This window comes from Balaenoptera physalus, assembly GCF_965194825.1.
Source record: "Balaenoptera physalus genome assembly, chromosome: 6".
Taxonomy (NCBI): domain Eukaryota; kingdom Metazoa; phylum Chordata; class Mammalia; order Artiodactyla; family Balaenopteridae; genus Balaenoptera; species Balaenoptera physalus.
In genome coordinates this window covers 88,590,830-88,612,338 of record NC_138885.1, presented here as the reverse complement: position 1 = coordinate 88,612,338, position 21,509 = coordinate 88,590,830, and the positions used below count along the sequence as shown (strand labels likewise).

Here is a 21,509-nt window from a genome sequence, read left to right as displayed (position 1 = left end):
TTAAATTTTTGTAGGATTAGTATATAGTTCTAAAAATAAGTTTAGGTTATGTTTCATTCCTTAGTCTTAACAGTTTATTCTAGTTTATGGTTTTTTAGTTCCTTTGTTTGGAAATCAGGGTTAATAGTTAAAATACTAAAAAAGTAAGACCAAATGAATCACGGAGTGATTGCCACACAACCGTGCAGAACTGGGTCATTTTGCAATGAAATCCAGCTGTTTCTTCCAAACCCAGGATCAGTCTCTTTGTTTTCATTCCTATTCATAATGATGAAAATATATTGTAGATTAGTTTAAATCCAAAAGAGGATGAAAATTTGAGTAAATGGATTCATGCTGGTTTATATAACTTTTCTTTGAGTGCTTTATTTTCACTTGAGAAGTTGGCATGAACCCATGTGAATCCAAGTGGTGGATTTCTGTTCCATCACGTGGATATTAATGTAAGAGGAGGTAGGGATTTCCTCTGACCCTTCTTCCTTGTCTGCTTCTTAACCTACTTCCTGTGTTTGGGCAATTAACAGCAGCTATTTGCTGGACAGCACTGACCACACTGACAGAAGGCCAACAGCCAGCACTGCCCCTACCTGGAGTTCATTTCATATGTTTTGTTATTCAAGAGATAGCCAAACTGCAGCTCCATTTCTAGTTATTAAGTCTTGGTTGTTTTCCAGAAAATGAGAAATATTGTCACAGAAAATGAAGTTGTTTTTAAAATTAATACTGCTAGAACATTCATTTTCCCATATAACACACCCTTTTCCTTTTACTAAAAACTACACAGATTGTACTATTCTATAGTTTCTACAGATTTGCCCTGCTTCAAAGGAATGTTTCAACTGCATATCAATTTTGCGTTTAAATTTCCTGTGTATTTAGAATTTTTACTTATTAAGAAGAACTTCTGGTTGCCTTTACTTTTTCAATTTCTTTACTCAAGTATTTATATAAGTGCCATAAGAAACCATATTTTTAGTTTCCCAGAGAAACTTAAAACACGATGTTTTTGAAATGTAATTAGAAATAAGAAAGCACTTGACAGGGACTTCCTTGGTGGCGCAGTGGTTAAGAATCCGCCTGCCAATGCAGGGGACATGGGTTCAATCCCTGGTCCGGGAAGATCCCACATGCTGCGGAGCAACTAAGCCCACGAGCCACTACTACTGAGCCCGTGTGCCCTAGAGCCTGCATGCCGCAACTACTGAGCCCACATGCTGCAACTACTGAAGCCCACACACCTAGAGCCCGTGCTCCACAGCAAGAGAAGCCACCGCAATGAGAAACCTGTGCACTGCAACGAAGAGTAGCCCCTGCTCACCACAACTAGAGAAAGCCCATCGTGCAGCAATGAAGACCCAACAGAGCCAAAAATAAATAAAATATTTTTAAAATAATAAAAAAATTAAAATGTGTCTTTAAATAAATAAATAAATAAATAAATAAAATAAAACTGCCTTATTTGAAAAATATATATAGGGCATTGTATTTCTACTTTAAGACATATTGGTAATACTATATATCTGCCAGCTGCTAAGATTACTTTTGCTTTTTCTGAAATTAAATTAGAAAATATATAATACCTGTTAGTATAACTTTATTTGAGATTAAATCATATGGATATGTTTCCTATTCATTAGTATTATCATACGTAGATAGAAATAATATGTAATTCAACTTTATGAATGTGCAAATCTCTCTTTGCATTTGATATTTCAGCTTCGCCAAACCCAGAAGTAATCAAGATAAATTCAATTCTGGATATAGTAACAAAAGTGGAAGACTACTATCTTAAAGGATATATTGTTGGGGCTATTCATCCTGTTATACAACCTGTTGGGCAGCAAAAACACCTGCCTGCAAGTTACCTATACAGGGTGGTGCTATCGCGCTTGAAATTAAGGTAAGCCTGACGCTCCAGAAAACTGTCATACTAAGAAGCTGTTGAGAGAGACAGTTTTCTTTGGCTAAAAGGAAAGCAAGTTTGAACAAAGTGATGGAGAATAAAGGATAATTAGGGGTTTTGGCTTAAGGCACATTTTCCAGCAGTTGAACCTTGATTAGGAGAAGGAAACTTAAATCTCCTTCCTTAAAACTTCTCATAGATTTAGCCCCTTGCAGACAAACAGGTCCTAGGTAAGGATGTCAATGAAAAAAGGGAAAGGAAAATAGACTCAAGAAGCACCTGAAAGCTGGTATAGCAACTTCAGCAGATGAGGGGGTATCAATTAGCTACATCCTATCACTGGGCTAAAAGGGCTGACTGAACAAGTCCACTTTCACTGAGCATTTTTTTGAACTGTCCTGTATTGTTTTATTAATAATGGCAACAGAAACTATCTTTAACTTCCAAAACTTTTACAGCCAAAAGGCCTACATGCCAAGTTCTCACAAACTGGATAGATCTCTTAACAGCTTTTTCCAAAAAATAGGATGGGAAAGCCAGAAAGCCATCCATTTTAGGTTCTTTTTTAATAGCTGTTTTTCCAAACAATACTACAAACGTTTTTGCCAACCAAGCTTGTATGTTTCATAATATTCAAAATACTGTTACTCCTTCCAATGAAGAATGAAAATAACCAGACCAATGTCTTTGATTAGCACACTAAATTTTTTTTACACAACTCTTCAACTGTATCAAAATCATCTCAAAGACCAGGGTAAAAACTGTGTTTTCTCTTTAGAGCGATTTTAACTATGAAAGGGCTAAGCTGAGAAGGGAAAAGAGAGAAAACAGGAAAACTGGGAAAAAAAGAAGAGGCTTTAAAAAATCCCAGATGTGCTTTTTAGGGACACTGTCTGCTACTGAGTAACTAACTGCCCGCCTACACATGTCTGAGAGGGCATGTACACAAGCAGCTTTCACCATGACAGGGCACCTCATCAGATATTTACTAGTTCAAGCATTACTAAGTAAATATGCCATTTACCACACCATAGCAACACTTATGTCCTAATTACAAATCTTACAAACCATGGATAAATTATTTTTCTCTTTTCGCATTACTTCAAATAGATTTAGCAGTGCCCTGCCAGGGCTAATAATCAAGGGGTGAAGATCAGAAAAGAAGAAAAAGGAAAAAGACAGGACAATATTTATCTGCACTTAAATAGGATTGTTACTTGTGCTTTTGTACAATAATGAGGTATAACAGTGATCTAAAATCATTTCTCATAACTTATCAAAACAACAGACGTGGAACTTTTCTTTCATGTTAAATTAGAAATTAAATTAATAGAGGTTTTAATTAAGGAAATCTAAATTAATAGAAGTTATTGTGTTTTTCTAATATTTTTACATAAGAAGACAGCCATTAGGGTCGAAATAACAAAGAAAAAGGATTGCCTTGAACTTATTTGTGAGTTTCTCACTCATTTTCACATGAGCATATTAGCTGAAAATCAGCAATTGGCTTCCAACCATAAACATATTCTTTGTTACAGCACGAAGCATTCGACAGCACCCAGTGGACAAAGACGCCCAAGGCTTGTGATTGAGGAATGTCCTCTAACTTTTGAGACACAAACAAATGACGTAGCAAAAGAACTGATAGAAAAGGTACTAAAAGTATACATTTTTTCATGGGATATTGAGAAATATTTCTTCTTTCATGGATATTGAGAAATATTGAGAAATATTTCATATTTCTTCTTCATCAATTTCCTTTCCTACTTTAAAAAGAACAGGAAAATGATAGGTGACTTAGTCTACCAGAATTTAAAACAAATTGAAGCACAGGTACCAAATTGTAGAGTTAAAAACAGAAATACAGGCCAGTGAAACAGAATGGAAATGCCTGAAATAGATTTCTACATATATAAGAAGTTTCATAACAAACCTGATGAAACAAAATGGGGGAACAACCATTACTTCGTAAGTGCTGCTGGGAAAATGAGCAATTGTTCTATAGTAAATAGACTCCACACTTTTCACATGAGATAAAGAGGTAATTTTTTCAAGTGCAAAAAATCTGAAAGAAAATGAAAGAGTGGACATATTTAATTATGAATAGATTGAGTAATTTGAGTTTGAATATATAAAGATTTGTATACTAGGAAAAAAAAGAATCGGGACATCTGCAGCAAATGTGTCTTATGGAAGCTTCATTTTCTGAATATATATGAAATGAATACAAACGCATGAAAGTATATTCAGTCTTTTTTTTTTTTTTTAATTTATTTTTGGCTGTGTTGAGTCTTCGTTTCTGTGCAAGGGCTTTCTCTAGTTGCGGCAAGCGGGGGCCACTCTTCATCGCGGTGCGCGAGCCTCTCACTATCGCGGCCTCTCTTGTTGCGGAGCACAGGCTCCAGACGCTCAGGCTCAGTAGTTGTGGCTCACGGGCCTAGTTGCTCCGCGGCATGTGGGATCTTCCCAGACCAGGGCTCGAACCCGTGTCCCCTGCATTGGCAGGCAGATTCTCAACCACTGCCCCACCAGGGAAGCCCTATATTCAGTCTTGAATGGACAGACAGAATCCATGGACAGAAAGGAAACACAAATAATAAAGAGACATTTTGGCAAAAGGTTCAACCTAACTAATAATTTTTAATGTAAATAAAAACTGAGAAGTAATAACTTACCAGTATTAACTGAGAAATTAAATTGAAAATATTAAATTCAATGTTGGAAAGAACTTTAAGAACATTCATATACATTCACATACAATGCAATTGACATTGTAATAAATTAGTACAGTGTTTCTGAATACCAGTTTGGCAATAAAAGTCATAAATCTTGTTTTATTTTGTGACCCAGTAATTTCCTCTTTAGGAATCTATTCCAAGAAATTAATTGAAAAGGGAAAAATCATGTTTATACAAAGATATTTTAATCAACAGTGAATAGGGGCCAAATTCTCAACAAGTGGAAAACTGAGAAGGAAGCAATGGTCCATCAATATGATAGACTATTTTATGGGCATTGAACATGACAACTATCTTAACTGTTGAGAGAAAAACGTCTATTCAATATAACTTAATTGAACCTTAAATGAAAAATTGAACACTATATGTATATTGATTAAAACCAAAAAAAAAGAGTTGTACATTCATAAGTATTCTAAATTGACAGGATTTGATGGTGAAAGTTTGGGTGTTTTTTTAAATTTTAGTTGCATTGACATATGTGTAAGGCTTAGCTTTTATTTAAATGAATACTGCCAAAAACCTAAGGTATTTCCTGTCAAATAAGAAACTGTGAAATTTGTTCGCTGTTTCTGTTTTTCCCAAGCTTTAAATGACCGTGTGTGTAAGATTATCTGTGGTTTGTGTTTAGCCAGTTAGAGCTGCCAATGATACTTCCCATTTAGATATAAAGTAACCATTCAATAAGGTTTTTCAGGAACAGTCTTTGACACTAGATTTTTATAAACAAGGTACACATACTATTTACTACTACTATTCTGGGAAAAAAAATTTTTTTTCTGGGAATAAATCCACTCCAGAAACAAAAATCTAACTGCTAATTTAGTCTTAATAGATCATCATGAGAGCATTTGTTTTGTATTTGACTTCCTGGACACAAAGGTCTATTTAAACAGGAAAGTACTATTATTTCAGCAATTAAAGTAATGGGGTTATTTTATGAAGAGAAAAGCTTCAGGAAAAATAGCACGTGAAATATTTGAACATTGCCCCGTATATGAACAAGAGCAATAGATGAGTGCCAAATATTATTTTTGAACGGCTGCCTTATATAAAGAGTTGATTGTTAAACCGCTAGATTTTAAGTCATTTTAACATTATGTCAATGTTTGCTCTTTTTTTAAATTTAGATTTACAAGTGTTTTCCCCAGGATTTTAAAATAAAAATCACATGAAAAACATCAATCTTGCAACTTAAAAAACGGAAAAGACAGTAATACACTATATGATACCAGCTTTTCCAGTTTTTCCATTACTAAAACTTTTTAGTAATAGAGAAAGTCTTCTGCAATTTTTCACCCAAATCAACGAATAAGACCTAGAGAAAGCACTGACATTAAATTTACCAGTTTCTACCTGCCTCCTCACCACCTCCTTCTCCTCTCCCGGGAAACCTGATATAAAGGACAATTTATGGTTATTTTTAAGGCTTCTTGCACTGTCACAGTCTTAATGTGTTAATTTATAGGAGTAAACGATATTGTGCCAGCAGTGTTTGTCCTAGCTCCATACACCCACACCCTCTGTCCGTCTCAGCTAAGTTACAGCAGCCTCCATTGCTGTCTGGTTTCACCCCGCTTCTTCCTGGCCTTTTTCATTCCATTTTATTTCTGACTATAGACGTTTGCACTTGCAACCTCCATCATAACTCTTTCTTCGCCTCCCAGGTGAATTTAAAACATTTAAAATCTTTAAAACAGTGGCCGTATAAAAGATGTTGCTATTTCTTCATTTTAACTTATTTAACGAGTACTTATAGAGCACCTATAGGTACAAAACATTGCAACACAAAAGTGAGTAAGATAGTACCTGCCCTCAGAAGAATCGTCAGCTTAACACAGGAGAAAGACGTGGACACAAAAAGAACAAAGAAATGATGCAAAAGCAGAGAAAGAGAAAAGTGTTGAGCATGAAAATAACCACTCTTAGGGTCTCAAATTATTTCACTGGCATTATTTCATGTGCTTCTGAACCCTAGTCTTTAACTGATAGGACTGAATCTAATCATGTGTATTTGGCCCAGAAAGGAGATAATAGTACCAAGATATAAGCAAATCAGAAACTTCTGATTTGGGCTTACGCATTATATGTACGCATTTGTCAAGAATTAGTCTTTTAACAGTTTTCTTTACACACAAGCAAACAAGGCTGTATGTTTTCTGCTTTTAAATTAATGTCTCTTCTTTATTATTAAGATGTATTTGGTAATTTTTTTTTTTTTTTTTTATGGAGGAGAAAGAAAGAATGGCTTTATTTCTTTGCCAGGCAAAGAGGGAACACAGTAGCCTAGCGCCTCAAGAACTCTGCCCCCCTCCCTGGGGAATAGGGAGAGGTCGGTAATGTTATTTTTGAGGATTTCTTGGGATAGTTTTAAATTTTGCTTCAACTAGAGAAACCATTGTTAACAGGGCTGCAAAAATCATGCTATGGAATTATTAGTTCTTCCCAAATAGTAACCTCTTGGAGAAAATATAATTTTTAAATTAAGTAATTAATTTACTTATTTGTTTGTTTGTTTATTTATTTATTTTGGCTGTGCTGGGTCTTGGTTGCGGCACGCGGGCTCTTCATTGCAGCGCAGGCTTCTCTAGTTGCGGCACATGCGGGCTTAGTTGCAGTATGTGGGATCTTAGTTCCCCAACCAGGGATCAAACCTGCATTGGGAGTGCAGAGTCTTCACCACTGGACCACCAGGGAAGTCCCGAAAATATAATTCTTGTTTTCACAGTTTCTAAAGTGTATCATTTCTGTTTGAAGAAACCACAAACATAGTGTGACATGGTCTTAGGATTGGTGCTATATTAGAGGTCATTAATTTGTTTATGAATGGGTCTTTACTGGTCGATTTACTCCTTTTCTAATGGATTTCCTTAATAAGCCTGAAGGTTAATTGATAAAGCAATTAATGCAAATGAAGTTTATGTTTTGTTCTACCATGTCTTTTTAAACCTCAGATTAATGGAGGTGCTAAAAGAGGAATGAAATTTGTTGGATTCATATCACAGCACTGTCCACCACTTAAATTCTGCAATGGAACCAACCATGATGGAGATACAGAATCAGCACTACATGTGAGACACAGTTCAGAGGAAAACTGTAAAATTTGGAATGAAGGAACATTAAGTGGGCAATCATCTGAAAGTGGAATTGAGGAAGAACTACATCATGAAAGCGGACAATGTCAAATGGAACGAGATGGCAGCCCCAGTTTCTCTAAATCAAGAAAGGGAGAAGGTAACAGACAAGATGAGTAGAAATAGGGTGTATATTCGTTTAAATTTAGCAAAAGTATGTTTTTGAGGGTTTTTTAACAAATATGAGGCAAATTAAATCTCTAATGATTATAAAGATGAAAAAACTAGTATAAACTTGTCTTGATTTTTTTTAATTATTACACCTGGAATAAGGTAGGGCAGTTTTCCAAACAGTTATCCCTAGCATGGTCATACACCACCATCCACATAACGAAACTTTGTGTTGAAAATTGGTTCCCATTTAGTCATACACCAACTCCTCTGTAAAATGGAGGCTGTGCATGGATACCAAAAAAGTGATTCTGTAAAGAAAGCTGTTCTGATTTATGTTTCTCCCTATAAACAGTGTGTGAGAATTTTAGTTTTGGCCTTTCCCATTTCATGGGTGCTTCTCACCTTTGAAGTTAATTGGCTTTCTTTGATCACCAGTTAGAATATTAAAATGCACATCATGATGAAACAATTAATATAACAATAGTGCCTGCATTCTTTTTTTTTCTTTTTTAATTTATTTTTGGCTGCATTGGGTCTTCGTTGCTGCACGCGAGCCCTCTCCAGTTGCGGCGAAAAGGGGCCACTCCTCGCTGCGGCGTGCGGGCCTCTCATTGCAGTGGCTTCTCCCGTTGCAGAGCACGGGGTCTAGCCACGCGGGCTTCAGTAGTTGTGACTTGCGGGCTCTAGAGCACAGGCTCAGTAGTTGTGGCGCACGGGCCTAGCTGCTCTGCAGCACATGGGATCCTCCCGGACCAGGGCTCAAACCCCACGTCCCCCATATTGACAGGTAGATTCTTAACCAATGCGCCGCCAGGGAAGCCCGTGCCTGCATTCTTAAATAACTTTAAACAATAGTTTTATTCTTCTTTGCAGCTAGCAAGTCTTCCAAGAAGTTGAGAGTATTTTTTAATGTATTTCAGACTGTTCTAAGTTTTCTGATACGTTTACGGGCACGCTTTAAAAAGCACTAATAAAGAAAATCAAAGACTATGTACACCTTAGAGTTAAGAGTCTGCAGCCAGACTGCCTCAGTGTCTTTAATAGAAAGGGTGTTGTTGTGAGAAGTAGACACGAGATGTCTACAAAGTGCTTAGCCCAGTGCCTGGCACAGAATAGACTCTTTATTAAGTTAGCTACTATTAACTGATCCTTTGATCAGTGTTGGTGCTAAGGCCACACACACTGGTGGCATCGGCTTTCTGGGTTGTAGTGAGATTGCTCAATATTCGTGCATGGCAGAGACCCATTGGACCACGGTCAACACAGCCTCCTTAAGAAAGGACCCAGAGCATTTCCCAACTCATCATCTCACCACCTCACCACCACCAACACCCTCCCATTTTTTTTACCAGTTCCCTAGCTAACAACCACCCTGTTTTTCCTGCAGTGTGCAAAATTTAGGAATGTGAATTTAGGAATGTTAGAGCTGTTGGAGTTGTGGCCAGAGAGCTACCCACTATATTCCACCCACAGCTACCTTTAAACTCCTGCTGGTTCCCATCCTAACTTTGATTAGATCAGGTGTCTGTTTCAAGTCTTTTAAGTTTCAAATCCAGTATGCTACTTAATTTAATTATCAGTCTTTAGAGTCTGCTATCTATTTATTTTAAAACCCTATACTTTTTGATAACTTTTCTATGGCAGTGGTTGGTTCTTAACTTTTGGTGCTGGGGGGTGGGAGTGAGAGCGATAGCGATAGGGGCTGGGGGGAGACCAACAAAAGATCTCTTGAAGAGTCTGGTGAAATCCATGGAGACTCACCCAGAAAAACACACATAACACACATACCCCTAACACTCTGTGACACAAGTGGTGTTAGACTTCCTAAAACACAACCATAAATGTGGGTCCATAGACCCCCAAGTTAAGAATTTGCTAACTTGTAAAGTATATGATCCAGCAGTTCCATGTCTAAGTATGCATTCTAGAGTCACTCTCACGTATGCGTCCAAGGAATGAATAATGTTTGTAATAACAAAAATTCAGAAATAATGTATATGTCCATCAACAGGAGAAAAGTAAACTGGAATGCTATATAGCAGTTAAACTAAATGAATAAGATCTATATGTATTAAATACACTTCAAAAGCATAATGTTGAACAAGAAAATCAACTTATAGATTGATACATACAGTATAATACCATTTTTTTAAAACTTTTTAAACTGAAAAACATTGTTTTTAAACTGCAAAACATCATTTATGTGTAAAGAAATGTGTATTAAAAGAATAAAAGAACTTGCATGAGAATAATAAACACCAAATTCATTACAGTAGCTATTTCTGGAGAATAGGATTAGGGGAGATACATCTTGAGCCTCAAGTACATCCATTTCTCATTTCCTTGAAAAAAATCTGAAGCAAACCTGGCCCAATGTTAACATTTGATAAAGCTGAGTGGTGGATAATTTTATTATTCTCTATGCTTGTTTGTGTGCTTGAAATAGCTCATGATTAATTAAAAAAAAAAAAGATTTTAGGAATCTTTTCAATAAAATTATAGTTTTCCCCTTTTTTCTTGCTTCTGAACACCTATCCTCAGATAACAAGTTGTATACAGTCTTCAATGATTTTGAGGATGAATCAACCTGCTGGACCTATCAGGAAGGCATCCTGTCAATGAAAGTAACAAGAAAAGGCTCTGTCGTTAGTACACTTGATGCCGATTGGCTGGAGTTAACTACATTTTATTATAAACAAGGCTTGTCTTTAATCGATTCTTTTGTATGCTGGGAAACATCTAAAGGTAAGTTTTATATTATGATATGTTGATATCTAAAGAATTTGACCTTGTGTCAGAGCTGGTGGAAATGTTTTTGCCTCTCAAGTTCAATGGCTAAAAGAACAGATATTATTTTTTTTTGAATTTTATTTTATTTACTTATTTATTTCTTATACAGCAAGTTAAAAGGACAGATATTATTCCTAAGAAAATAGATTCTAATTATTACACAACTCTGTAGCTTTAATTTAGAAGCTTAAACATCCTGTGTGGTACTATTATAATGTGATGTTTGCTGTTGGGTTGTGACTATCAATGGACAAACCACTGTGTGATCATTTAGTAGGATTTTCCAAATAAGATGTACTACAGCAGCCCAATCAGGAGGTTTATGATGACATTTGACAATTACTATCCAAATTTATTACATTAGCCCAATTTTGGAGACTACCTACCATGTCCTCCAGTCTAAGCCTGACTTATTCGAAAATTCGTATAGAAAAATAAACTTTGGTTCAGAAAATTATATTGACCTATTTTTATTTATGCCTTCCCCTTATCCTTCATCTTTATCTAACCTTCTTCTTTTAGTTATAATGGGATATGTAATCATTCATGTCTATCATAAAAACAAATAAATCTTTCCAAAAATTATTTCTAAAGAAAGTGTTTTTTAAAAGAGATTAGTGCTGGGACTTCCCTGGTCGCGCAGTGGTTAAGAATCCACCTGCCGATGCAGGGGGACACAGGTTCGAGCCCTGGTCCGGGAAGATCCCACATGCCGCGGAGCAACTAAGCCTGTGCGCCACAGCTACTGAGCCTGTGCTCTAGAGCCCATGAGCCACAACTACTGAGCCCGCGTGCCACAACTACTGAAGCCCACACGCCTAGAGCCCGTGCTCCGCAACAAGAGAAGCCACCGCAATGACAAGCCCACACACCACAACAAAGAGTAGCCCCTGCTCGCCACAACTAGAGAAAGCCCGTGTGCAGTAACAAAGACCCAATGCAGCCCAAAATAAATAAATAAATAAATTTATTTATTTTAAAAAATAAATAAATAAAAGAGATTAGTGCTGGGACTTCCCTGGTGGTGCAGTGGTTAAGAATCCACCTGCTAATGCACGGGACACAGGTTCGATCCCTGGTCTGGGAAGATCCCACATGCCACAGAGCAACTAAACCTATGCACCACAACTACTGAGCCTGCGTGCCACAACTACTGAAGCCCGCGCACCTAGAGCCTGTGCTCCGCAACAAGAGAAGCCACCGCAATGAGAAGCCCGCACACCTCAGTGAAGAATAGTCCCTGCTCCCCGCAACTAGAGAAAGCCTGCGCACAGCAACGAAGACCCAACGCAGCCAAAAATAAATAAATTTATTTTTAAAAAATAAAAGAGATTAGTGCTAAAAAAAAAAAAAAGAACAAAGATAGTAAGGAGACTGGAAAAATGCATTAGGAAGGATGGGGGTTATGAAAATCAGGATAGTTAGGGACCATGACTCGGGGTTAGAGGAAGGAATGAACAAGCAAATAAAATGAGATCTCAATAAACCCTATTATTATTAAATCAGCCTAGTGATACCTTAACTAATACAACTAAAGACTTTGGATGATTATTTTAAATTATCGAGTCATGTTCCAATAGGTCTCTTTAAGTAGCAACCAAGAGTCAGGATCTAGCTCATTGGAGCACCCCAAAATATATCACCTTGCATAGTGCTTGGCACTTAGCAAGTGCTCAATAAATATTTATTTGTATTTTTGGTTACTGGAAACTTCTTCCAAGTTGAACTTTTATGGAAACAGCCAGACCTGATATGAAGCACATGGACTTTAGCATCAGACAGACAAGGGTTTAAATCCTGTGTCCTCTACTTAGAGCTGTGTGACCTGGGGAAGTTAGTTGAGCTCATTGAGCCTCAGTTTCCTAAAAGGGGGATAAAAGCACTCCTACTAACTGTTGTGAGAATTTAATAAGATATAGTACGTACAAAGTAACTCCCACGTGCCTTGCCCACCGTCAGAGTTCATTTTCTGGGGTTGGTCTTTTCTCCTGCCACTTGCTAGATGCACTTACAGTACTTTTTCTGGGTTTTTTTAGCAAGTTTTCCATTTCTTTTTAATTAACTTTTATTTATTTTTGGCTGCGTTGGGTCTTCATTGCTGCACGCGGGCTTTCTCTAGTTGCAGCGAGCGGGGGCTACTCTTTGTTGCAGTGCTCGGACTTCTTATTGCAGCGGCTTCTCTTGTTGCGGAGCATGGGCCCTAGGCATGCGGGCTTCAATAGTTGCAGCACACAGTAGTTGTGGCTCTCGGGCTTAGTTGCTACAAGGCATGTGGGATCTTCCCAGACCAGTGTTCAAACCTGTGTCCCCTGCACTGGCAGGCGGATTCTTAACCACTGCACCACCAGGGAAGCCCCTACAGTACTTTTAGTATGAATCATCTATTTGAAGGTCAGTTTATGCTTCATATATTCCCTCCCGCCCCATCTCTTTCTCTTCGCTCCAAAGAGTCTGAGTTAGAGCCGTTCAAAAGAAAGGTGGGGGGGGGGGGGCGGTGATCTCCTGGCGCTCCAGTGCTTAGGACTCCGCGCTCTCACTGCCGTGGGCCCAGGTTCAATCCCTGGTAAGGGAATTAGGATCTCACAAGCTTCGAGGCACGGCAGAAAAAAAAAAAATCCATTCCAAATTTTGGATTGTGACTAACTGCTGAAGGAAAGACAAAAAAATCCTCCTTTCACAGTGTCTTTCAGGCATCCCTGCCTTGGGCTTTGCCTGATGATGAAAATAAAATTAGCCACAGCAGTTGCCAGCCAGAGGCTCTGTAGGGCTTTTGTTCTTAAAGCCTCAGAAGCTATTTAGAGAGCCCGGGGGAAAGCCTTTCCCTCTCAGCAGCTCTGGAATGTCTCATTAGACATTTTGCATTGCAGGCCTTGCCAAGCCCCAACAAGCCACGAGCCACGGTCTGTAAGGTCTGGCAGTTGGGTGTGTCACTCGGGACTTTCCTGGGAGTATACAGGGAAGCTGTGGAGGGGAAATTGTGACCAATGCCTGTGTCACTGTGAGAAGCAAGTCAGAGGAAGCAGGGCTGAATTGGTCGCTTTGTTCTGGGATATCTGATGCCTGACATCTAAAGCACATAGGGGACAATGCATATTTTGTTTTGTCTTGCTTCCATCCTCTTCCAAAATATTGTCAGAAGTCAGCCCACCATGAGGAATAGAAGTACAAAACCAAACATTGCTCAGAAATTTAAATATATTACTCCACAAATCTCATTCTATAAATCTCACTTTATAAAATTCTCCAGAGACAGAGGGGGAAAAAAAACTTTAAAAAGTTTTCTCCTTCAGGAAAGTCATAGTGGAAAAGTTGTAAGGTTTGTGAAATTCCTCTTCAGTGCCCTTTCCCACCCACTTCCAAAGCCTTTTCTGCTTTGAAAAGTCCCATAGGCAGAGGCACCCAGGGACCCTCTTGCTGTTCGTATGGCCTGAGAGTTCTCACTGTAGTGGCCTCCTGTTCCTGACCTTCTCCAGCACTGCCCGGCCTTCACCAAACTGGTCTGCTGCTGGATTCTCTGCACACTTACAAAAAGCTCCAAATGAACCCAGGGGAGGCTACAAGAGGCTTACCCAATTGAGCCAACAAAGACAAAACACTTTATTCTACCAGAACATACAGAGATCCAGGGGGGCAGCTGACAGGGATGAGATAAGCAACTTTGCCCGGTGATACAAAACACACATACACACACAACCCTTGAGGTTCTCACACTTCACTAGCCTACCAATGCCCCCATCACCCTCAGAGCACAGCCTCTTCCCACCTTTAGTATACCCACATCTGAAGGCTACATTTTCATTTTTTGTGAATTCTTTTCAGACTTCAATTGATATTCATTTCAATCTCTTCACTCCTATAAAAATGCTTGTGTGGAGTTGGCGGGGGAGATGTATCAGAATGAGCAGTTGGAACTGGAACATGTATGTGTTCATTTCACATATATGTATATGCCAGGTCCTAGGCCAGGCATGAGGGGTTTACACTGATGAGCAAAATGGACATCTTCCCTCCTCTCAAAAAGCTAGCCATGGGACTTCCCTGGCAGTCCAGTGGTTAAGACTCCACGCTTCCTCTGCAGAGGGTATGGGTTTGGTCCCTGGTTGGGGAACTAAGATCCTGCAGGCAGCGCAGGGCAAGGCCAAAAAAAAAAAAAAAAAAAAGCCACGTGGCATCAGGCTGTAATGGGCATCAAAACATATATACCTAATTTCAAAATTGAGAATAGTGTGTGATGTTACCCAGCAGGATATTGTAATGGAGTAACAGGGAAGAACCAGCTTAGGTGGGTGGTCATGAGGTCCCTTCTGACAGGGTAACAATCACACTGAGACTGGAAGCCTGGAGAGGGCTGGTGTTGAGAAGCCAGAGGAAACGCCCCCAAATGTACAAAAACCTAGGATGGGAGAGAGGACCTGGGAAAGGGTCTGTGTCGCTGGTGCCGGGTGTACAAAAGAGAAGGGCTCCTGACAAAGTAGGAGAGGTGAGCAGTAGCCACGCCGCCTAGATCTTAACAATATAAATGATGCAACAGGCACTAACACGTATTTGTACTTACTCTATGCCAGCATTGTTCTAAGCACTTCACATTTATTCACTCATTTAATCCCCGCAGCAACCCTATGGGGTAGGTATGATTGTTCCCCTTCTACAGATGAAGAAACTGAGGCACAGAGATTTTAAATAATGTGCTCATGTTCAAGCAGCTAGAAGGGGTAGGAGGTAGGTGGAGTGTGTACCCTTAACCAACTTGCCATCCTGCCAGGATTTTTATTCCAAGTCATTCGTTGAAGATTTAAGGAGGGAGTTATGACCTGACCTACATTTAAAAAATAACTTACTTTTGGAAACGGATCATGGAGGGCAAGCATGGAAGTGGGGAGGCTGCTAAGAGGCTGTTGCAGTGATCCAGAGAGATGATGGTGGATGCGCAGCAGTAAACAGGCTGAGATGCATTCTGGAGACAGAATGCTCGTAAAAGAGGTACAGAACGGGAGTTCCCATATGTGCCTGCCCTCCACTTCTCTGACGTGGTCCCAGGCCCACCCTCTGGGCAGTTTAATGCCAAAAATGACACTTGGCCCCAAATACTAAAATGGAATGTTACATTTCCTCACATTTACAGAAATGTCAATGTCACATCTAGCTGAAATGAATGTGTAAGATCACAGTTCCAGACAAGGAAACCATTCCCTGGAAATTCTTTAAGCTTGTGCTTCGCAAACCAGGGTCAAAGTACCCTAGGGGTATGCAGCTTTGTGCCAGGGAGTACACAACTTCACAGGATAAACCTCTTCCTAGAGTGTCAATATTCCTTTAAGATTGGGGGTAGGGGAAAGCAGAAGAGAAAACATTGCTTTTTCACGTCATATGAACATGTTTGAATAGAATGCAAAATTTGCATGGGTTTTTAAGATATAACGTTAGACTTTAAAGAAAACGTATGCTTTGCCACAAGTCACTTCAAACTGTACCTGGAGACCATCCTTCAGTGATACAAGTGTACTTTCCTTTGCTATTGATGGTATTTGGCCAAAAAAAAAAAAAAATTGAGAAGCAGTGGGTCAGACCAATGCTTTGTAACTTTTTCATATTATGCACACATAGAAAATGGTAAAATTATAGGGCACATGGGTATAAGCGGAAAGGCTACTCTGGGCAGGAGGGGGCGCCCTGTGCCATAGCACACCTGTACCCCTTCTAAGCACACCAGTGGGCCAAGGCACACAAGGTGGGAAGCTCTGAGATAAGTGATGTTAAGAGATGACTCAGTTCATAGGACTTCCCTGGTGGCGCAGTGGTTAAGAATCCGCCTGCCGGTGCAGGGGACACCGGTTTGAGCCCTGGTCCGGGAAGATCCCACATGCCACGGAGCAACTAAGCCCGTGTGCCACAACTACTGAGCCCGCATTCCACAACTACTGAAGCCCACGTGCCGAGAGCCCATGCTCCGCAACAAGAGAAGCCACCGCAATGAGAAGCCTCCACTCACTGCAACTAGAGGAAGCCAGCGCAGTAACAGAGACCCAACGCAGCCAAATATAAATAAATAAATCTTAAAAAAAATAAAATAAAATAAAGAGATGACAGTTCTGGACAGTTATTAAGTAATTGTTCAGAATTATCACCTCACCCCAATACCCGGAAGATTTAACACACCAAACACCCAAATGGTCACCCCTCCCCCCACCAAGGCCTTCCCTACCACCCTCCCTAGCTGCCACTTCTGTTAGGGAGAATTTCTCAAGAGAGAAATACTCTCTCCTGTGGAAGTATCATTCTTCTGTGGCTCTAAGGACTGGCATGGTCCCTAAGAAAGCTAGCCAGGGAACCTGGGGAGCTCTAAAGTGAGAAGGCAGGTCTTTTGTTTTTAACTGAAGTATAAGATACATATAGTAAGGTGCATTAATCTTATGTGTACCGCAGAATAGAACACAAATGTTCAAGATACAGAACATTTCCTTATATGTCAATTATATCTCAAAAAAACTGGAAAAAATGAGAAAAAAAACAAAAAAGATACAGAACATTTCCAAAATCCCAGAAGGCCTCCTCATGGCCCTTGCCAATCAATACCCTCCCACGCAGAGATAAGCATTATTCTGACTTCCAGCACCATAGATTAATTTTGCCTGTTTTTGAACTTCATGTAAGTTGAAATATACAGTATGTATTCTTTCTCATCTCACTTCTTTTGCTCAACATAATATCTCTGAAATTCATCCGTGTTGTTGCATACCAGTGAGTCTTTCTTTTTTATTCTTGGTAGTATTGCAGTGTATGAGTCTACCATACTTTTATTCTTTTAAACCAAAAGAAGTTTAGAAGTACTAGGAACTCTCAATACCGAGAACAAGAAAAACACAAAGCCACAAAACCCATAGTTCTCCAATTATATAATCCTAAAGTGAAAAAGAAGCAGATTACAATTAACTACATAATTATCACAGTATATAATTATTTTTAAAGTTCATACCCCCATTCTAAAAAAGGACTTGAGGCAAATATACATTTTTTAAAATAAATTTATTTATTTATTTATTTATTTTTGGCTGCGTTGGGTCATCATTGCTGCGCACAGGCTTTCTTTTACTTGCAGAAGAGCAGGGGCTACTCTTCCTTGCGATGCGTGGGCTTCTCATTGCAGTGGCTTCTCTTGTTGCGGAGCACGGGCTCTAGGCTTGCGGGCTTCAGTAGTTGCAGCACGCGGGCTCAGTAGTTGCGGCACGTGGGCCGTAGAGCGCACAGGCTTCAGTAGTTGTGGCAGGCGGGCTCAGTAGTTGTGGCTCTCGGGCTAAGTTGCTCCACGACATGTGGGATCTTCCTGGACCAGGGAACAAACCTGTGTCTCCTGCACTGGCAGGCAGATTCTTAACCACTGCACCACCAAGGAAGCCCCAAATATACAATTTTAAAGATGGTCTTGTGATGCTCTAAACTTACAATCAAAAACAGATTTAGTTCCACTGGTCACTTTGGTATGACAGTAGACAAGTACATTAAAGGAAGTGGAACATATACTGTAATTAGAAAAATAATTCCAACAAGTCAATTAAACTTTACTGGGTTGTTGGGGACCGCTATGAATAATGTAAGTTCTTCATGATATTCTGCCCTAACTGTAACTGATGTAAAAATACTAAGAGTTATTTTCTCTTAAAGCCTATAGCCCATTAATAAAAATGAAAACTAAAAATTACATTTAAATTACTTTTGTCTTTTTTATCTTTAAGCTTAATAGATCTTTTGAAAACTTTGTAGGTTATTATTTAGATAACTGTCAACAAGGGAAACTTTGATGTGACGTTATGCTGTATGAAACCAGAATGCTTAACCAGCACATGACCATGGGAAATTGTCTCCTATTGCAAAATAGGAGACAAAAGAACTTCCATAAAATCAGTTTAGTTTTGGCCAGCTGGTTTTTGTCAACTATTCAAAAAAATGTCAGAGAGGCCCTCCCTTAAAACTTCCTTCCCAGCAGGAATTCTTTTGACAATGACTTCTGTTTAGGATCTTCCTGTTACCATTCTTTTTTTTTTTTTTTTTTAAGCATCATTGAAGCAAAGAATTGTTCTGTGTTTATATTTTTTTAAATAATCTTACGTCACCTTGGTTTTAATATCACACCTGTAGTTCCAAGGATTAATATTTTTGATGTTGTTTCTCTTAATAGTATAATTAACATGCGTACAACATATAGATCAGAAACCAAAATTTGATTTCAAGTTGAAGGTCATTTCCAGATGCTTTTTAAGCTTAGGAAATCCACTTGCTTCTCACTGTATGATATTATTTTATCTTGTTTTTGTTATTGTAGTCTTCATGTTTACAGTTTGATTTTAATTCAGTTAAGTATAAAACTATCTTGACCTTTGAAGGACTTCCCTGGTGGTCCAGTGGTTAAGAATCTGCCTTCCAATGCAGGGGGACGCAGGTTTGATCCCTGGTCAGAGAACTAAGATCCCACACGCCACGGGGCAACTAAGCCCACCTGCCACAACTACTGAGCACTCAGGCCACAACTAGAGAGCCCGCATCTAAGACCCGATGCAGCTAAAAATAAAATAAGTAAATAAATATTTTTTTTAAAAAACTGTCTTGATCTTTGAAAAAAAAATTACCTTCAAAGGGAGATGTCATAGATTCACCTAAAACAAGTGGGGTTTTTTTTTAAGATTTTTTTTTTTTTTTGATATGGACAATTTTCAAAGTCTTTATTGAATTTGTTACAATATTGCTTCTGGTTTTTTTTCATGTTTTGGTTTTTTGGTCGCAAGGCATGTGGGATCCCAGCTCCTGGAGCAGGGATCGAACCCGCACCCCCTGGCTGCATTAGAAGGCGAAGTCCCAGCCTTTGGACCGCCAGGGAAGTCCCCTAAAACAAGTGTTTATTAAGTGATATGTTTTTCCTTCAGCTTCCTACAAGGGTTATTTAAGGTTTTAGATGATCCTAAGAGACTCTGAGTATTTACAACTCTTCTTAATTGTATGTTTTTCCTCACAGGGGACCATTTGCCAAAATCTTTGGAAGGATTCTTTATCTATGAAGAAGAAGGCTCTGGAGTTCCAGGATTCAGCAGGAAAGGAAATGATGCCATCGTAGTAGAACAATGGACAGTTATTGAGGTAAACTGAAGTTTTCTGACAATTTGGCTTTACTATTACGTTTAGTTTTACATGTTAAAGATTTTCATTGCCTAACACATACAGTATTCTTCAAACACATTTTTATTCGGTGTTCAGAATTGCATCACAAATGCATCACAAACTTTCAAATTTGTGTAAAGGTGATTTGCTTTACTCAATGTTCAGCTTTGTTAAAAGATAGCAAAAATAATTATCTATACATAAATAACAGTAGATTCCCAAAGATTTAGCATTCTAGTCCTAAACAAAGTCCCCTGGCACTGAGATTCTCTTTACACAATGCCATGACAACTAGCTGAAACTGAAAAAAAAAATCAGTCAATTTTATATCCAAGCAACCAATGTGACTGACTTTTTTAACCACGTGAATTGACTTTCAAAGGCAAAAATATCCAAAGGTGTTCTTTCTCTCACCAGGCCAAATACGTACACACAGCATTGTCCTTCCTAATCAGAGATGACATTGCTGCCGTTGTTGTGCACTCTGAATTCAGATATCACCAAATGGACTGCCGTTGAGGTGTACAGACTGAATTCAGGTATATTGTGCTATGTGCACGAGGCCCTCACTGACAGCCTCTCTCAAGGACACTTTTGCCTTTCTGGCCTTGCAAAGGTTAGAGAGACATAGGTTATTTTCAAAGAAATTGGAAATCCGGGGTTCCCTGGTGGTGCAGTGGTTAAGAATCCGCCAGCCAATGCAGAGGATGCGGGTTCAAGCCCTTGTCCGGGAAGATCCCACATGCCGCGGAGCAACTAAGCCCGTGCGCCACAACTACTGAGCCTGCGCTCTAGAGCTCACGAGCCACAACTACCGAAGCCCACGTGCCTAGAGCCCGTGCTCCACAACAAGAGTAGCCACCGCAAGGAGAAGCCCATGCAAAGAGTAGCTCCCGCTCGCCACAACCAGAGAAAGCTCGCGCACAGCAACAAAGACCCAATACAGCCAAAAATAAAATAAATTAATTAAAAAAAAGAAAAGAAAGAAAAAGATAACTGGAAATCCCATTGAGGGGGAAAAAAGGATTTGGGGTAAGAGATAAAGCTCCAAGTAAGAATCAATTCCAAGTGAGTAAAAAGCAGTGAAGATTCTCTGCTCCTCTCACTTTTCACTCCCCAGTGCTCACTCTCTATTCCTGTCCTCACTCCCAGCCCCTAGACCAGTGTTTCTGAAAGTGTATGGACTCTACTTGGATCCAAATCACCCAGGGAGCTTTTTAAAATGCAGATTCCCAGAGTCTCCCATGTATTAAAGTTTGATGCCCAAACAAGACTGAGGGAAGGTAGGCCCCAACCTTAGAGAACCCCATGGAAACCTCTCTCCACTCTGATCCCCAGTGTTTCTAACTTGGTTGAATGGTTGGAAGGCAGAGGGAGCAGAAAAGAAGCCCAGGAAGACTGCAGCCGGTGAAATTGCACTTAATGGAGCGTGAACTCCCCTTATCCTAACACTTCTCGCCCTCATTGTCATCACTTGTGTAGCTGGTTGTCTTTGTCATTAGACTATGAACTCTGTGCTTATTCACACAGGGCTGTGAAATCAAAACGGATTATGGCCCTCTGCTGCACACTCTGGCTGAGTTTGGATGGCTCCTGACAAGCGTGTTGCCTACACCTATACTGAGACATGACCGGTAAGGCCAAAAGTATCCTGACACACTCTCATCTCATTGTAAAATAGAG

At 39.4% G+C, this 21,509-nt stretch overlaps 1 protein-coding gene across 1 annotated transcript in view; it reads left to right on the top strand.

The window, feature by feature from the left end:
• RFTN2 (raftlin family member 2) overlaps window positions 1-21,509 on the top strand; it is a 77,353-nt gene that overhangs the window by 21,857 nt on the left and 33,987 nt on the right. Inside the window, exons 2-7 of the mRNA XM_082467195.1 lie at window positions 1,717-1,900; window positions 3,442-3,556; window positions 7,596-7,875; window positions 10,431-10,634; window positions 19,684-19,805; window positions 21,357-21,460. Of these exons, the coding sequence (XP_082323321.1) occupies window positions 1,717-1,900; window positions 3,442-3,556; window positions 7,596-7,875; window positions 10,431-10,634; window positions 19,684-19,805; window positions 21,357-21,460 (1,009 nt within the window). The remainder of the gene's footprint in view (window positions 1-1,716; window positions 1,901-3,441; window positions 3,557-7,595; window positions 7,876-10,430; window positions 10,635-19,683; window positions 19,806-21,356; window positions 21,461-21,509) is intronic.